Source organism: Lycorma delicatula, chromosome 12 (genome assembly GCF_047948215.1).
Source record: "Lycorma delicatula isolate Av1 chromosome 12, ASM4794821v1, whole genome shotgun sequence".
Lineage (NCBI taxonomy): Eukaryota > Metazoa > Arthropoda > Insecta > Hemiptera > Fulgoridae > Lycorma > Lycorma delicatula.
Genome location: NC_134466.1, coordinates 7,109,016 through 7,129,067, shown reverse-complemented (window position 1 = coordinate 7,129,067; position 20,052 = coordinate 7,109,016). Strand labels below are relative to the sequence as shown.

General features: G+C 28.8%; 1 protein-coding gene across 6 annotated transcripts in view; it reads right to left on the bottom strand.

Moving 5' to 3' along the window:
- Nucleotides 1-20,052, bottom strand: part of Rim (Rab3 interacting molecule) — a 300,437-nt gene that overhangs the window by 86,828 nt on the left and 193,557 nt on the right. For all 6 annotated transcript variants that reach the window (XM_075380711.1, XM_075380713.1, XM_075380709.1 and 3 more), the window contains 2 exons: nt 8,276-8,402; nt 3,627-3,721 (listed from right to left, as the gene is read on the bottom strand). In XM_075380711.1, the coding sequence (XP_075236826.1) occupies nt 3,627-3,721; nt 8,276-8,402 (222 nt within the window). The remainder of the gene's footprint in view (nt 1-3,626; nt 3,722-8,275; nt 8,403-20,052) is intronic.

Here is a 20,052-nt window from a genome sequence, read left to right as displayed (position 1 = left end):
AACCCAACTACCAAAGAATACCGGTATCCACGATCTAGTATTCAAATCTGTATAAAAGTAACTGCCTTTACTAGGATTTGAACCTTAGAACTCTAGACTTCAAAATCAGTTAATTTGCGATGACGAGTTAACCACTACACCAACCCGGCAGGCTCCACTTTTGATACCTACCTAATTTATTCATCCTTGATAATGCTAATACCAAACAGAACAAATGTTTTTTGTAAATTCTGTTATATTTCCTTATCTCAGCGTTTCATTTTTTACTTCTCTCCTTTCTGTCTATTTAACAAGATAAACTTAAAATATTTTTTCTTGAGAAATTAATATCAGGTTTCCATATATGCTTGACTGCTGACTTAGTGAAAAAATTTGTAAACTGTGTACATTCATCCCCACTTTTTATCAAAATTTCATGAGTTTAAAATAAAGTCAACAAAATTTAATGTCATCTTTAAAATTCAAATGAAATAGGAAACTGTAATCAAAATAGCATTCAAATAAAAAAACAAAACTGTACACTTCAGCAGACAATATCTGAAGGTTGTACTGATAACCTGGTTGCAAGAAAAATGATTCACGTTGTATAAAATACTATTTACTAATGTGATAATTTTTAGAACATGGGCTGAGCAGTTTTCTATATTATTATATAAAGAGGAAGAGGGTTTTTGTTTATTCGGGATAAACAAAAAACTACTCGATCGATTGCAATTAAATTTTTACCTAAGTTTCTTGGCATAACTGAGAAAGTTTTTTGATATATTTCATCTCAAAAAAAAAATATATATCTATATAGCAGTGGAGATTTTCCAGTTGAAGCACAAACTTTAATTAATTGTGAATCTCTATCCCTGTGTGAGCTAGGTTTGAACTGAATGATTCGAATGAATAATATTAAAAATAGAATTAAATTTCCGTTAAATAAAATAATATGAAATAAATTTAAAAATTTCTGTTTAACAGTAATGGGCTTCCTGTGGGGACTGTGTGTGAGACTAGAGTGGTGAGGTAGGTACATTAGGGATGGTCGAAGGAACGGTGGGGGAGGCAGGCTGTAGGCCCTGGATGTTCTTTGTAGTGCGAAGAAGGCCTTCAGTGACATGATCCTGAGGTCCAAGAAGCAGAAGTGGAAGAAGTTGTGTCTGCAATTGAACAGGGACCCTTGGGGAGATGCCTATTGTATTGTGACTAGTAAGTTTGGTAGGTCTCTTCCCATTCTGCTGGCCGAGCTCCTGAGGAAAGTGGTGGAGGAGCTGTTCCCGGTCAGTGAGACTGTGACCAGAGCAGAGTTAGTTGCGGATGACATCAGGCATTTCACTGTGGATGAGGTAGTCTCTGCGGTGGGCAGGCTCAGTAGCGGTAAGAGCCCAAGGGCTGATGAGGTACCAGCTGAGGTGATAAAGGTAATTGTGGATGTAGTCCCTCGGCTGTTCGCGGACCTTATGACCGGCCTTTTGTTCTCCCAGCAATTTTAACTCATGTCTGTTTGAGAGGGGTAGGAGAGACACCCGTGAGTGGGTGTATTGCTCAGCAGCAGTTGATTCTGCCGAGCACACATTTTTTGTGTGCCCTAGATGGGAGCTTCTGAGAATGCAGGTAGTCCAAGAAGTGCGTCCCATCTCCCCAGACAGTATCAGAGAGACAATGCTAAAAAGTGAGACGTCCTGGCCTGTCGTGAAAAAGAAAACTGAGAAGGCACAGTTTTATCCATAATTACCAATAAGGCTGACGGTAATAGAAATATGTTGAGTCGCAGACTGCTCTTGAAGTCGTGATACATCGATGCGTCACTAGTTTTGTGATTTCAATTTTATGATTATATGTGTTGTGACCATGTTATTAAATATATTTCACCGATGTTTATATATATATATATATATATATCACCAATGTTTCATGCTAGGTTAGATTAGGTTAGTGATTCTATTTGATTAATGCTATGATCATTTGATTATACATGCTTACATGAATTTATTAATGTTTTGTCTGTTTATTGAAAGGCTATTCTGCTTTATTAGAAATATTATATAATACTTGATAGGTTATGTATATGTTTAGGCTAGACTTATATTATAAAGGCGAGGAATTGTGGATTCTCATTGTGGATTTTATATATAAAAAAATTAATAAATAATAAAATAAAAAATGGAAGAAAAAAAATTAGATAGGATGATCTTAATTGAAAGATCATCGTTGCTTTGTCCCTATTTCACATCCTGGCTCGTTCATGGTGTTTTAAGAGCAGTGTTTTATTTCCTTTGAAGGAATAAGATAATTAGAAAACATCGTGTTCGTCTTTCGCGTTGAAGGTGTTCGCCCTTCCGTCCAGGTTAATGGTAAGATCGTTGCACACCTTGCTGGCTGGTTGTCGTGTCATGCCTATCGCCTTCATAATGTTTCGCGACAGTTTATAAGTGTATTATGTGGTCTGGAGCATTCAAGACGTCTTGTTGGTACGATTGAGCTGGTAAGGGGGCCTACACATCTTGAAGTAATGCCTCTGGGTGATCCCGGTATGCGTAGGGTTACTCCAAAGGGGGGTGGTTTTAGTCTATAGTCTGTTGATGGAGGTTGGCATAGACCACCAGCAGGAGTCCGACACTTAATGCGTAAATGCATTTCCATCACCGTCCCAAAAAAAAAAAAGAAAAAGAGTGGTGAGGACGTGAGGACTTTGTGGAAGGTTAAACTAATCATCACCATCAACTGATAACAAATGGAGTGCGCTTCTGGGGGACTATTTTGCAATGAGTGTTCTTATAAACTCTGTAAACAACTGTTTGCTTTTCAAAATTCAAACGGGATATTTATTAATATGTTGAAGGCTAACTTTTGCATGCATCAGGTACACTCTCGATCTAACATATCACAGTTAATCAGAAATGTATATGTATATATAGGTTTGTATGTTTGTCTGTTATCGCATCATGTGAGAAGCAACCAACCGATTATTCTCAAATTTTCAAGATAGATTCGTGTTATCCCAGGGAAGGTTTTAAGCCATTGACTGAGGGCCTAGCTCCCTTGAAGGTTAAGATATTCAAATTATTCATTATTTCTTCACCCCCAAGGTGGTTAAAGTTGTGAATTGAAGATATTCGTTATGGAAAAAATAGATTAATCCTTTTAGTTCATTATTATATTACTGCCGTCATGGCAAAGAAATAAGTTATGAATTTTTTTTTGTCAAAAAGGAGTGTCTACCTCAGTTATTATAGTTACTATTATTCTATCTTTTGTAATTTAGTTTCTTTTTCAGGTTTCTATAAAGCCTGAATACTATAATTATCAGTATTAATTTCACAACCATGAGGATAATGTATAGCGCAGGGTTCCAGAAAAAAGAAAAGGGTTCTAGAAAAAGAAGCCCTCAGGGCAGATGGGAATGGCAATCAAAAGCAAGGTCTGCGGGTGTCCAGGGTGCAGATCCCTCTGGAAAATTGGGAATGGCAAGCGAAGTGAGCTCTCCGACTATGGGGGAGGCCCTTTGGCCCTGAGTTGGCTCCAGGATTCGCCTGAGTTGATCTGAGCCCTGAGGGTCCAGGTTCTGGCTCTGCAGGCCAGCTAGTTTACAAATAAAATGAAAGAAATATTTCACTAAGATTAAAAATTATAAAAGCTACCTATAATCTGGAGGTGATAAACTTCTAGGTGGACTTTTAGAACGAGATCTACTATCAATAGGAGCAGCAGAATGTGATCGCTGATTGACAGGAGTCTGAAACATAATTACAGGAAATTAAATAGTTTTTGTATTAAAAAAAAAATTGATTTTTAATTTAATATAAACATTTTTTTTTATTTGCATATTAACTATGTTAAAGTTTCAATATGTAAACACAAAGTTATGAATTATAATGGATATTGAAAAATCAATAAAAAAATGAATAAATTCATTTACAAAAACTTTAGCACAAAATCTCAGAATAAATAGAATGCCAAAATTTACCGAAAATGCCTAAAAATTAATTTAACTACTAAAGGATCATTCATAGTAATTTAATCCAAATTCTCCCTGCAATAAATATTATTAAAGAATTATTTTTCCCCGTAACAAAATTTTTGTTTAACACAAATTTAAATTCTTCCTTTTAGTATGTTTACATTGAAAATTTTTTAAACTCATGTTCATTATATGGAGTCAAAAATATAGCGTAAAGATCAGGAAAAAAATAAGCTCTTCTCCCACAAACAAAACTAATTAGCAACTAAACTTGCAGACCAATCAATTAATATCCCTTTGTTTTTATCAGCATTTTTAGATTCATGCCTGATTATATGGTTCTGTGTGATATTATGTAGCAAATGCACTGTTTTTAGTTGAGATGGTTAAACCACATTTGTTGCTGGGTGCCTACAAAGTCTATATACATTGTGCATTCAGTTTTTAGCTTCTTTTTTTCATTAAAATTTGTTATTTTTTAAAAGTTTTCACATTTCCGATAATTAAAAACTATTTTTTATATATTTATTCTTTAATGTTTTAACATTTACATCGATAAGATGTAATCTATTTTTAACCAAGTTTAATAAATGAAGAAGGTTCTCAGTTTAACTCACAAATTTTTATTTTTTAGACGATCAGGCTTTACAGTTTACCGATATGAAATATTTGGCAATTCTTTTTTATTTTGTAAAGGGAACTCCACCAGTGATCCTGCTGTAACATTTTTGCTGCGGAAGAAATTTCTTAATTTAAAATTTAAACTGCCTAGATAAACAAATTGAAGATGTTTTTTTTTTTCAATTGTTTATGTCATCATTGCTTGGTGTTGGATTGTTTTAGGTTATTAATGTATAGTTTGACGTTATTTGTATATTCTAAGTATTTTCTGAGAAAAAGTTTTGTTAAAGTAATAGAATAATTTATGTTATTTATAAAAAAAATTCCTTCACTCCATAGCCTTACTTTATGTTTGGTAACTACCATTTCTGAAATCTGTCATTATCAGAATATGCTATTTATCAACAGTCTTTTCTCATTTATATCAAAATACACGTTTTTTTTTCACCTTTTTGGTTTGTGACTGTTTATTCATACAGGACAGCATTTTTTATTGGTCCATCATTTTTATTGGTTAATAATAATCAAACTAAAAAAAGATAAAATAGTTTAAATAAGAAAAACTGACCTGAAAAAGTAAAAAGTAAATAATACTTTTTCAAGTTTTCTTTAATTACATTTTTAAGTCTGTGACAAATTATGAGTAAGTAAATTTTTGGTATAATTACAATAATTAATATTTGACAGCACTAATTTAAAAAAGTAAAAATTTCAGGCAAAATTTTCTTAAGTAGGTTTTATTATATTTTTTTAACATATCTTTTCAATTTTTCCTATTGATATTTTTAGAAGTATCTATATTACTCAATAATTTCTAATAATTCTCTCTTATCTTCTCATTGTCATTATTATTGTAGTTACTTCAGGATAGATTTATTCAATATTTAAGAATTATAACAGAAATGATTAAATTTAAAAAATTCAATTCATCAAATAAACAACTATCCCAGTTTTCCACTTTTAACACTTCTATATTATTTTATCTTATACTTTTATTCCCATTGTATAAAATTGTTTTGTATAAGGATTAGAAAGCATAGATAATAAAGTTTTCAACAAGAATCAAATTATTCTATATATATTACATTTTATTATTCATTAATTTAAGCAAATATGTTCCAGTCTTAGATTACTTTTTAATAGTCAATTATCATTACTTTAACAAAAACAGAGAAAAAAAATCACTGATTTATTACCACATTAATGAAAAATATGACATTCATTGACAATGTGACTCCAGTATGATCTAGGAAAGCCATAAGGATGGCAAAGATCACTAGAACCTTCATGATCTCTTCCTTTTTGTGAGAAATGGATCATATAGACCAGTGATGGGCAAAATATGGCCCACGAGCCAGATATGGCCCTCTGAAATGTTCTATCCAAACTGCGATAAGATTCCTAATCTGACAATGAAAAAAATAATTGAGGAACATAAATAATTCTCAATTATTTTTCCTTCTTTCCTCCCTTGTACGTTTACCTTAGTGACCGCAGACTAATTTATTTACTTATCAATCATGTTAACATTTGAGTGCGACATTTTTGTAGCGAAGAATAAAAACTGGCCATGGAGCCTCCTCGCTGTACCTCCCTCCACATTACATCCGATGTAGCTGGCTACTAATACCATATTTTTTCAGTTCAAAAGTGTCATACTGTTGTTGTAGGCGTTAGCTAGTTTTACTAGTCATATTCATGAAACATTTCAATTCTAAAAATGTCGACAAAAAACATAAAGTTGATTCAAAGTGGCCGTCTCCAAAGATAAATGGACTTGGAAGTACTTTTTCACAGGTTCTAAGGATAAACCACTGTGTCTTGTCTGCAATGAAACCAAAGCGGTCTACAAATTTACATTTCCTGGTACTCCTCTAAGCATAAAAATACCAATTATGGAGCCACAATCAAAAATGAAAAGAAACAAAAGATAGAAGACCGTCATAAAAAATTACTGAGTCTATACTACTTTAGCAAAATACCTTTAAGAAACTAAGTAGTTTTCAGAAAGCAGCTAGCTACACACATCCAGGTTATGTTGTAGCAAACAATTTTGCTAAAAGTAGAAAACTCTCTCTGATGGAGAGTTTGTTAAACACACTATATATTCAAAATTTGTGATATTTTATGTCCTGATAAGACAAAGAATTTTGAAACCGTAAGCTTCGGAAAACAGTGACTTCTAGAGTCAAAGCCATAGATAAAACTATATTTTCACAGTTGAAATTAAAGATTGGTAATTTTAAATTCTGCTACATTACTATGGATAAAAACACTGATATAAATGACACTGCATAGTTGCCATTATTTATAGAAGGTATAAAGACTTCTCTATTACAAAGGAATAAATATACAAGCAATCATTAACAGGAACTGTAACAGGTCGGATATTTTTCATGATTTCCTTTCGACTTTGAAAGTACAAATAACTAGCATACGTAGTATTATGACGGTTGAAGCACACAGGGAAAAAATTAGAATTTGTTGGGATCTTTAATTAAGAGTATCCTGAGAAAATGTTGCATTTCTACATTGCATCGTACATCAAGATGCCTTGTGTAAATCTGTTTTGAATATGAAAACTGTGGATATTAAAACCACTTTTCAGTGGTTTTAAACTATAACTTGTTTTATTTACACATTAGTGAGTTAAGTTACCTTGGGATGTGACTTGTGTCACATCCCAAGGTTAAATTCAATCGCCCTGGTGAAGAAGGGCATGTTTAGGAGCTACAAAGATAGCTTGAGAAGCCTCTGTGGTGAATATGAACAAAAATTTTAAGATTTCAGTGATATTGAAAAAGACTGGGATATTTTCAGTATGTCTTTTAATGTGGTTGTGAAACTGAACTTGCGACTTGAATTAAGCGAGTTGGAATGTAACTCAATTCAAATAGTTATTTCTTATTGTACCAAAATTAGAGTTCAAGTCGTCAAAATCCAGTCCAAAATCTGATATCTCATGCCCAGAAAATTACTGGTATGTTTGCTTCATCCTATGTATGTGATCACGTGTTTTCTATAATGAATTGTCAAAAGAGGTTTATTAGAAATGGTCTGATAGATGAGCGTTTATGTTCACTTCTGAGGAACTGTACATCCCACTTAAGAACCAGATTATGAGAAACTTTTAGAAATGCAGTTGTGGTTTCATTCATCACATTCTCCTTCCATAATATTTCAATAATTAATACGGGATTAATATCAAAAGATTTTTTTTAAATGTACCGTTGTTGTTTTTAATTAATTATATTGGCTTGCCAAAGTCTTTTCTTTGGCCCTCTGTTAAAAAGGTTTGCTTATTACCGATATACCATATGTTCACTTTCAAAGAAATTACCATAAATCTTTTTTATAATTATTGCAGCCCGTCCCATTCATTGTTCAGATTCATGAAAATAAATTATTCAAATTGATAAATAGAATAAATGGAAAAATTTTGAGGTGAATGTGATGAAATATTTTTTGGTGAAAATTAAATTAATTTTCAATAAATTAAAAAATTCTTTGAAACATTCTCAATAAGTAATAGATGGTTGGGATTTTATAACTAGAAGTCAAAAAGATTTCTGCCACTGTCATACTTATTTTATAAAATCTGCAGGTGGATGCAGTTCACAATAAACAATTTTAATAATTAAGTCAGTAAATCAAAGAAAGCTTGTTTAAATAATTTTAAGATTAATAAATAAATATATAATTATTTACCTTTCTATGTGTATCATAAGGGATGGAATGGGGTTTTATAAGAGGTATTACTGGCCGTTTTCTACCCTGTGGAGACATATCTCGTCTCGATCTTCGCTTTTCACTCATTTCAACATCAGGTGGAGAACTGTAACAATATTGAAAATAGAAGTACATACAGCGTTCTGTTGTACAACATATAAATTTTATTTATCCGCAATTGCTAACAATCACGAACTAATTTGATATAAATTCAATAAAAAGTTAAATTATAATTTAATGTTATTAATTATGCCTTCTAACACTTTTTTTTTTTTTTTTTGATTTTACAATTATGTTTATCGACACCACTGAGTTTTTAACTGTTGTTAACTTCTGCTTAATATTTCATTAAAACTTTGTCATCCCATATCATGAAAACATTAAATTATCAAGCGATATATACATTTACAACATTATCAAGCGATATATACATTTAAATGTAATTTATTACTCATTTAAATGTAATAAATGTAATTTATTACATTTAACTGAGTTGTATTCTCAACAAAATATCCAACAATACTAATTTATAAATACTTAGAAATAAATAATGAGACAGATTCTACACCGATAAAGAACAAATGCAATCCAGTAAGCAACACTTGTAACCTGTTGGATAATTTATTAACCGATCATATGATATGGAATTATACTAAAATTTTTGGAAAAAATGTTACTGTATTGTGTAAGTAGCAGAAAATTGTTAACAGCAGTGTAAATAGAGCAAGAAACATCAAATTTTGTTTTATATGTTTTAGTGTCCACCTAAGATTTTGAAGTCGATAAGGTAAGATGAGGACATGTTCATTTTACGCATCTATGCTCAGCTAAAAGTGCAAGGAAACCATTAAAGATAAAGAAAGTCTTTAGAAGGATACCCAATTTCTGTTAGTAATAAGGAATGTCAAGGTAAAATAATGGAATCAAGAACATTTTTGTGCAACTGCAAGGATATATAACAGGCAATTGTTGTGTTAGTTGAAACAATTACTCGTCTTAATGAAAGATTTAATGAAGGTCACTCTTTCTTGAGAAGTTAGCTAGGAGCACCACTCCTAGTTTATGCTTCATATGTTGTGAGATCATGAAAACATTTCTATGTTGAGTACCGTTTACCTTCCTTAGCGTCATTATTATCACATGTAAACATGTTTCAGAACCATTCCACTGTCAGAACTAAAGTACTAAATTTCAACAAAAGTAAAGTTATAAGTGTTGACAATGAAGTGGTTCTGAAATGCCTCGACATGTGATAAAAGAATAAAGCCAAAAAAAGGTACTCAACATAAGAACTATAATAATTTTAGCAGAAAAGATAAAGCAATTATTATTTTAAAAACATCAATTTCATGAAAACATGCACATGTTAAATATGTAAAATATCCTTCAAACTACTAACAGAAAAAAATTTTCATCAGTATGATTGAGGTATAGATAAAATTGGAGTTTTTACTGGAATTTTATAAGCAAACATAAAAGCAGAGATAAAACTCAACAGGATCACCAAAAGAAAAGGAAATTTGTATCTAAAAGTGAGAAATAATGACAAGGATTTGTTTCTATAAGAGAGAAAATCATTCGGTATGAATTACTGCTTGATGGATAAACTTCACAGAATTTTTTGAGAGTTTCACACTGCATTTGTTACATGAGGTAAAATGCTCGCACTGTTTCAGGGTCACAACAGCAATGTTAATGCATCAATAGATATTTTTTTTATAATCTAGAAATTATCATTTATTTAATAGTAATTTTATCGATAATCTAATTTCCTTTCATAATTTCTGCTACTGGATGAAAAGTGAATAAAATCTTTTATTTTTAATACCTTTAAAGTTACTACAAAATGTTACTGTTTATGAAATTTAACCTATGCAAGGCTAAATTTTTAGATGGATTAAACGACTTACAGAGTAGTTTAATCAGTGCATTATAATTCTTCAGAGAAAACCGGTTGTCAAACTGATTTTAGATTTGATAAACTATAATTTATTTTTAGCAGGCCGTAATCAAATTCAAATGTTCCTAAAGATTCAAACAATTTCATTCTTTCTATGAGATACCCATTACAACATAAAACTGATGTATATAAAAATACTCTGAATGAATTTCAAATTACTTGACAGAATTGCAATTTGACCATCACAGGGGCTTGATAAACAAATTTATAAAATTTCATATTTTTATACCAAAATTGTTTTTTCTTTGAATAAGTCTAGAGTTAACATTTTCAAAAAACTGCTAAAAATTATTTCTTAACTATTATTCATAATTAATTCTTATTTGATACAAACTATTACTTTTTTTTTAGAAAATTACATAAGTATCAGGAGTGGCATACACAGTACCTAAATGGTACTAACATCTGTCACTATACTCCTAAGTTGATAACTCATTCTAGTGTGTTAATAAAAATATTAATACTGCAAATTAGGATATATAATATGAAAACTTGTTTTATATATATATATATATATATATCAAAGGCAAAAGTATAAAAACCATTTACCACCAAGAATATAGAATGTAATTAACGAATTAACGGTTTTTATACTTTTGTCTTTGAGATATTAGTACAGAGGGGAATATGAACAAAAGAATTGTTTTTGCTAAATTAATATATATATATATATATATTACATTTATTTCATCAACCTTAGTTCACAATAACAAATAAAGTAGAGTGACACTTACCTTATTCCATTATGCATGCAAAAGTACTTTCGTGAATTTCTCGCATCATCAGTTGCATTAAATTATTTTTATAAATTATTCACATCAATTACACATTAAAACTAAAAATAATTTTTATATTATATTTAAAATTAAAAATGTAAAAGTTAAAAATTAAAAATGTCATATATAGAAATATGATATCAATTACTAAAATTAAATTACAAATATGCAAGGTACATAACTGTATTACATAACTGCATATTACATAACTGTCCAGGCTGGCTAGACCACATGCATTTTTATTTTATTTAAACTTATTTATTTTTATTTTTTTTGATATTTAACTTTAAAATTTTTAATTTTAATTTTAAAAAAAATTACTTTTTAGATTTTTAATTTTAAATATAATATAAAAATAATTTTTAATTTTAAGGTGTAATTTGATGTGAATAATTTGTAAAAGTAATTTAATGCAACTGATGATGTGAGAAATTCATGAAAGCAATTTTACATGCATAGTGGAATAAGGTAAGTGTCATCCTACTTTATTTATTCTGTACTTAGGTTGATCAAATAAATAATGTGTATATTAGTACATAGGAATATAATTATTAAAAGAATTGACTTTAAAAAAAATAAAAAAAAAATATATATATAATAACATCTGTCAACATCTCTCTTTTTTACTGTTATAAAATACTCCATATTCTACTTAGGTATATATGTGGGAATGGACTGACCTTTACAGTCATTTATATATATATATATATATATATATATATATATAATACGTAAATAATCTGTAATAACAATTGGTAAAATGGAGTACTCAAGTCTTGGAAAATATATTTCATTTTATAAAAAACACAACTCTATATTGTGAATTTATAAGCATTTACGCATAATACAATAACACATTTCTAATAGCATGCACATTAGTTCAACAATAATCTTTATATTGACTTATTAGCAAGCGACAATCAAAACCACAAAAGCTTTGCTAAAAGCAAATTAATTGCAAATCAAATATTTTTCAAGTTTTATTTTCTTTTGCCAGGCAGTTATATTTTTAATGCAATTTATAATTAAATGTAAAGCATTTTATTATATATATGAATAAATATTTTATTAAAAAAAAAATAATAAATATAAACCAAACTTATTTTATGCTTTTTATAAACTACAATTTATATTTATTTAACACATTTGCTGCTAACGGTTTATGTTCGTGTCATATAGAGAACATTCTGCAAGATATTCAATTTCCATTGAATTATGTATATTTTTTTTTAATAATAGTATTTATCTAAACTGTACAGTAAATATTAAAATCTGTTAATAATTGGTTACATGAATATCATTTTAATTTTTTTTACTGTGTAAGTTAAATATGATAACAAGGTCCTATTGAAGTCAATAATACACACAGATATAAAAAAAAATAAAATTAAAATCTTAATACCCTTTATACTACATAAAAAAATTAAAATAATTATGACTAACTTTAATGTAGCTTTACAGTCAAACATAACTTCAAAATGTAACATTTTTACGATATAAAAATGAAATAAACAAAACATTAAGTAAAATTAAAATAGCTGAATTTCAATAATCTGATAATAGAGGAACATTTAGGAATTCAGCGCCAATGTTGGTAAAATGAGCGTGACTCTCTAGACTTTCATTCCGTAAGAATCGATCGTTGTATGTACTCATTTGTGAGAGTCTACATTCTCATTGTTGAGAAGTCTCTGCAGAAATATTCAGGGCGATTCTTCTCTGCTTTTCCCTTAGACGATCATTCCTTTTTCACCAAGTTATATAAATACTAAATCCAGGTTTAATATTTATATGGAGTTTGGAGGAATGCAGCCAAGAAAAAAGTAATGATTGTTTAAAAAAGAAAAATAGAGAAAGAAATGCCATATAAATTTTTCACAGAGACTAAACAACGATAATATACTGTTGTTAATATCCTAACTGTACAAATAACAGAGAGCTACACCGTAGTGGTCTGAGTGGTCAGCGGCTAAGGGTGTTGAGCAAATTGGTTTTTTAGTATTTCTCCTAAGATTATCATCAGATTTGGTTAAAATTTACACGGGACCACTGCGAAAGTATATTCTTTCGATTAAAAAAAAATTATAAAAATCAGTTTACTAATATTGGAGATATTGCGTAACATACATTAAAAAAGAAAAAAAAATACAGTCGAATTGAGCACCTCTTCCTTTCCTGAAGTTGGTCGATAAAATATAAAATAAAAATTAATTTTTTTTCCACGGACTAAATGTAATTAAATGTCATGTTTTCATATCAAGAAAGTAAACTGAGCTAATGTAACAATTAAGAGAAATTTCTAACTATTGAGTTGGCTGTACTTGTTTTCAATCAATCTCAAACCTTGGACTGAAAACATAAAATTTCACTAAAATTAATCAAAGATCAGATGCAACAATGTATTTAATTTTTACATCAAGCATTGTAATTACACCATAAAGATTAATACTGAAGATGTTTTAAGGATAAAAAATCTTTTAAATGGGAATTCCGTTATATTACTAAGTTTAGATGGTTCAATTAAAATTATTGATATTATGCAATTATTTTAGTGAAATAATTAGCTAAAACATTAAAAATTAAAATTTTTTTGTAGAATTTGAAATTTATAACGTAAAAAAATTAACTAAAATAATGTAAGGCCTCATACTTAAGAAAATAGTGAAACAGAAGCTATTTTAGCAGCAAATGAGTAAAAATTTTAAATATAATTTAAATACTTACTACATGCTAACTGCATAAACGTATTATAAAATTACACTTCACAACACAAATGCAAAATATTTCCTGAATAGCCAATCAAAAAATATGCCAGCTAATCCAATAAAATTTACATAGACTGTATCAACAATTTATTTTTAAATTTAAACATAAGTTTAAAAATCATTTGAAATAATAATATATTTTAGTTTTAAGTATGTTAAATTATTAATCGTATTATTTTCTAATCTTAAATAACAATAAATCAATTGTGTTATGAAAATAATGACAGTTAGTCAGAAATGAACTATTTATAAACATACAAAAAAAAAACCATATTTATTTGTTTATCGTACACTGTAACAAATTATAATAAAATCTTTAATATTATCTATAAAGTGTACTAAAAATCATGGTACCATTTTTCAATAAATTCTTCTTTATTTATAAAATGGATTATATCACAAAAATAATTAAATCGATATTCTTTTAAGAAAAAACATGCATTCACCGATTAAAATTTGTTTACTCATAAAAATTATTTTTTATTACACGACAAATATTTTAAAAATCTCATTTGTTTTTAAACACAGGTAAAATCAATGTCCTGATATTTCATTGAAAAAAATTCCTATCAGTCAAACCTCTCTAATTCAGACCCTGTAAGAAGGAACAACACTTTTTCAAATCATACGTGTTTTTAATTTTCATAATGTTGCGTAAATAAATTCTAAATTTAGATGCAAACTCACATGATCTCTTTACACTGTTTCAGCTAGTTTATTCATATACAAAATAAAAAATTTAGTGGCTTTTTTAATTGTGTAAATATTCCTGAACATGCTGGGAAAAGGAATTAATTTTCAGTTTAAAATTATCAATAGGATTCTTCATTAAAAGCTCTATTACATTTTTTTTTTCTTAATAGCGATTACACTGTATCCGTTAACTTTTATTTACTGGTATTCACTAAAATTTTTGTGTTTCACAGTTATTGAAGAATGTATTTGTAAAAGAAAAATTAAAAATAAGTTTTCAACACAGCTTCACCAAACATAAATAAATTGATATTAGGTCCAGAAATGATAAACCAACAGATCGCTGACTTTTCCAAATTCAATTATATATACGCACACATTGACTTCTGTATAATCAGAATTTGTATAACAGCACTACATGATAAACTGAGTACCTCTCAAAGAATTTCTGCCTAAAAAAATTATGGTAAGTTAAGGAACTATTCATAACTTATGCTAACGGAAAAAATATGTTATCGTGTTTATATAGAGTATCCCACGAAGAAATGGAGAAACTTTTAGGACATGTTCTACCGGTGAAAATAATGAAAAATTGCATTTTAAATATGATCAGCAAATGCATTGTTTTTTAATTATGGCTAGCGAAACATTTCTCCTGGATTTCAGCTCTTCTAGTAGAAAGTTCATCATTATTAACATGATGATGTTCTTGGCGTTCAACAGAAAACAAACATGTCGGAAATGATCCTTTCATTCGTAAATGCCGATACAATGAAGAATGTTTATAAGGCACAGAAAGAATAATATAATTTTCAGTCAATATTTCATCTGTTTTCCTTCAATAAAAGACCGATTTTAAAAGTCTTTATTTACTTTTTATTGGAAATATTTATGTTAATTTTCTCAGAATAAAATTCTGTACAAATTTTTTACTATATCTTACGCATTTATTAGTCATTTAACAAAGCTATTATACTACAAACCCAAAAAAAAACCTGTTTCTTGACACTGAATATTGTCTTTTATGTCAGATATCTTAAAACCTACTCGAGTTACAGTCCTGGGACCTGTTCTGTCCTATTTCCCGACTCAAATTACATAAGAAACCGTCAACTTTACTCCTTAATGCGGGTCCCAAAAATTACAGTAGGGCTTCTTCTTAATAAAAGAGCTGAAATCTGGGTGAAATCTTTTGCTACCTGTAACTTGAAAACAAAGCGTTTCCAGACCTATGGACTTTTTTTATTATTTTCACCAGTAGAACATATTCAAAAAAATTCTCCGTTTCTTTATGGACACTGTATAATCAATATTAAAATAAATACATCGTATTGTACACCGTAACTGTGATGCGGAAATATTTTTCATATTAATTGAGAATTACAAACGTAAAAAAATATTAAATATATTGTTATATAATGAATGTTTAAACTTATAAAATGTAACCCTAGAAAAGACGCAATGTTTAGAATGAGAGTGTATTACTAATACGTGAAAAAATTTTAAGTTAATCTATTTGTTAGTTTGCAACATTGTAGAGGAAGTTAGCTGCATAATTGCGGTTGAAGTGACCTTCTCATGTACTAGTGTTATTTCTATTTATTTCTGTCTCTGCTTTTTTTTGTTATATTAGGCTAAATCGAAATGAGGTTTTTTTTTATATAAAGATAATTCTATACATTGATCTTTCAAATCTGTACTGCAAAATTTTTAATTTATATCTTCCCAGTTTACAGCTTCCAATAAGCAAAATATTATGTAAATACATAAATTTTATAAGGATTCAAAATTAAAAAAAGCTCTGGTTAAACGTTAACCGTCACAATTAATCGTGGAAGTTCTTATGGATCTGTAAGAATAATTTATCTTCTCACAAAAAAAAAAATTCTTGGAAAATTATCTGACTGCTGTCAGCTCTGAAAAATAAAAGCTTATCACATCGGTACTGTTTACGAACTGAAATGACAAAAAAATTTACATTATTAAAATCGGTTTTGATTTTTTATCGATGAATATGGGATCGAGATGCTGAATTTTCTTTATATGTTAAAAATAAAAACCGGTTTTGCATAGTCTTAAAATTTTCAAATTAGAGAAGTTCAACTGTATGATGAATTGTAAAGAAGAATTAAAAAAAAAAGATTATTTTATACGCAAGAAAAAAATTCAAAGCTACAATGCACACTTCAATTACCTAGAATAAAAAATAAAGAAACTGCCAAAAACTGCCACATTTACATACATTTTAAAATTTACTGTTACGGAACATATTTTTGTCAAAATAAATTGATAACTATAGTACAAATAAATTAATAGTAAAAATCAAACATTAATTTTAATTTTGCAAGTGTTTAAGCATTTACGACTAATTATATAATAATGTTACAATAACTACTCTCCAGTCCAATACTAATTTGATATGACAAGAGCTTTCTTATAATAATAACAATAGAATTATATTGAAATTCAACTTTATTGAAAATAATGTACCAAATATATCATTTCTAAACCGAATCTAAACAACTGAGTTAACTATTCTTCTCGCTTTTAAAGATGAATTGTAGATTTAAAAACATATTCTAACAATATTATTTCATATAACTTTAATATTTAGATTGTCTTAAAGTTTGTCCTTTAAAAGACTGAATTGTGCAGTACATTGTTTGAATTCATTTCCACTGTTAATAAGAAAAATGTACCCCCTCTTTTTAATTAATTTTTCAAACCATTATTAGATGGTTATCTAAAAATTGAGGTAGTTCCCTTGAACTGTGTCAATTTTTACTATCGGATAAACTTTTTAAGTTCCTAACAGTTTCATCTTCTTTTAAATCGTTTATAATTTTTACACTTTTTTGGACCTTGTTACACAAGGAATATTCAATAATTAAAGAGAAAAATGGCAACAATGGAAAAACTATTTAATTGAATAAACTTAAACTGTCAGACACTCAAGTCAGTACCCCTGATATAGAAAATATCAGCTGTTAAAAAAAAAATTGCTTAATTACAACTTCTTTTGTTTATTTCGAAATGTCGGCTCCGCTTGAAACATTACCGTGACAGAACAGCACGCCGTGATAAGATTTTTTTTAAGGTGTAAATATGGCTAAAATTCACTCGTGGATATTAATTAAAACATTATTGTAAAATGTGTATAAACTGTGTAAATTTTTATAAGTCTATCAAACAGTTTAAATTGGGCAGAACAAGTACCACTGAATTTCATCATGGCGGAAGACCAGTAGAAGTTTCAGGTAACATTTAAAAAAATCATTAAAATTAAGAATATTGGCAAGGACAAGCGCATAAAACCTTTCAGTAGCATCATTATAAGTAAGCTTCATCGTCAATGAAGAAATAATAATTTCACAACGGCCATTTGTCTCTCATGTCTTTTAGGTAGCTCATTTAAAACGCTACAAATAAGAAGATTAAAAAAAAATTTTTCAAAGTTCCACTGAAAAGTAATTTTAATGATAAATATTAAAATATTTAAGCAAATTAAAATAAAAATATTTGTTTAAAATAATGATAATTTTTTTCATTACATTTCAATGACATATAAAAATGTACAATCATATTTTGACAAATAAAAAACTGAAGGAAAATTACACTTTTTTTGAATTTCTTTATAAGACAAACCTACAAAATTTTATTTCCATTAATTTACGTATCTCACAAAAAATACATTCATTCACTTCTATCGTATTCAAATCGGGTTCTTATCGACTAAGTTCAACGCTAATAACCGAAGTGTTGTGAAAATAAAAAACTAGTCAAGATCGGGATAGCAACTTGTCATATCAATATAACGTTTTTTGATTTGAAACCAACAGTAACAATAATTTTAACCAAATTGAAAAAAGTTCAGAACCTAGATACCAAAAACAAACTCAACATCAAATACTTTTAAAAACAACTGAAACTTTATCGTGTAATAGTTATAGAAATATATATAGTAAAATTATTTGTTTACAACATTAATTTCATATTGCATTATTAAAAAAAAAAAATAATAATAATAAGAGAATAGTAAATAATAAGTTATGTACTTTTGCTGAGTTACCTGTCCATTTTATTTGGTCTCTGTATTCTGAAAATCAGATTTTTTGTTGCAGAATTATAAATGACAAAATACTTTAAAAAGTTGAAAACTACAGAAAAAAATCTCCATTTACTGTAAATTAACTCTTTAAAAGAAATTTATCTAATATACAAAGAGCAATAAAAAGACTAACTTATCCAGATTAATAATAACACTAGCACCAAATTAAATATTTATTATTACAGCATTACAAATCCTTAAAAAAAAGTTTAACAAAAATGAATTATACTGAAATCTATTTATACAGATACAAATACAAATCTGATTCTAAAAAATAGATGATGGAATAACATTTCTACATCAACAATTCGAGTAAAATCAATATCATCTCCTTTAAGGAAGCCATAAGCCAGAGACATTACTTCATCTGAAAATGTAGCTGGAAATCTTCAACGAATGCACACATTAAAATGATAGCCTTACAGGGGTCATTAAAAAAAAAGGAAATATCTTAGGGAAAAAGAAATAAATTTCATGAACCCAGAATAGATATTTGAGTTTTAAAATTAGCTTGGCGTTAACTTCTCAAACATTAAACAGCTGGGACTTTCAAATTCAACCGGCATTTTCCCAATCATAGTATTAGGCAAGATCTAGCGATAGATTATACTGAGAATTATATTATACTAAACGACGTAATAGATTATGTTCAACGATTACGTAAGATAAAAGATCGGTAGAAATTCCCAGTCTATCTTATTCCGAGGAATTCTTTCAATGAAATGATCATCTTTTCCGCTATCGTTTCCTCTTTTTATCTTTCATTACTTATTCCTTGGATACAATGAGAAAATGTGTCTGCTCTGGCTCCAATATGTTACATTCCAGGAACTGCCTGGCCAAGCAGGTACTTCTTCATCAGGGTTCAGTGGTGTGGTGATTCTGTCTCAGTATTGTCTGGGCAGTTCTATCACAGGTTCCAAAGAAAGCCAAATTAGTGCCAGTGGTGCTTCTTTATTAAAGTGAGACTCTCAACTCCTAAAATCTATTTAACGATCATCAAATGCTGATCAAATCTCATGAAAGCACTTACTACAGTTACTTCTTCATTTCTTTTTGACATTTCAATTATTTCACAAGGTTCATCTTCCACACTGCATGACCATCCAAAAAAACTGAGCCAATAGATTATGTTCTACATAATCATTTTCAATTTCCCAAACATCCTGTTACATTATCATTATGCTTAACAACATTTTATAACAATTCTGATTTAGATTCTGTTTCTCTATTTAATTTCATAAATTTTGACTTCTCTCTCTCTCTCTCTCTAACTACGCACGCACACGCGCGCATACACATCATTATCATGTCAGACATATTAATATTATATTAATTTAAAATTTAATATTGCTAAGTTTTCAAACCGCATGTTTAAACTCATTACTTTAAAACCTTGCAAAACTAGTTCACCACTGCACACACAAACACCCCCCTCCACATACACACACACA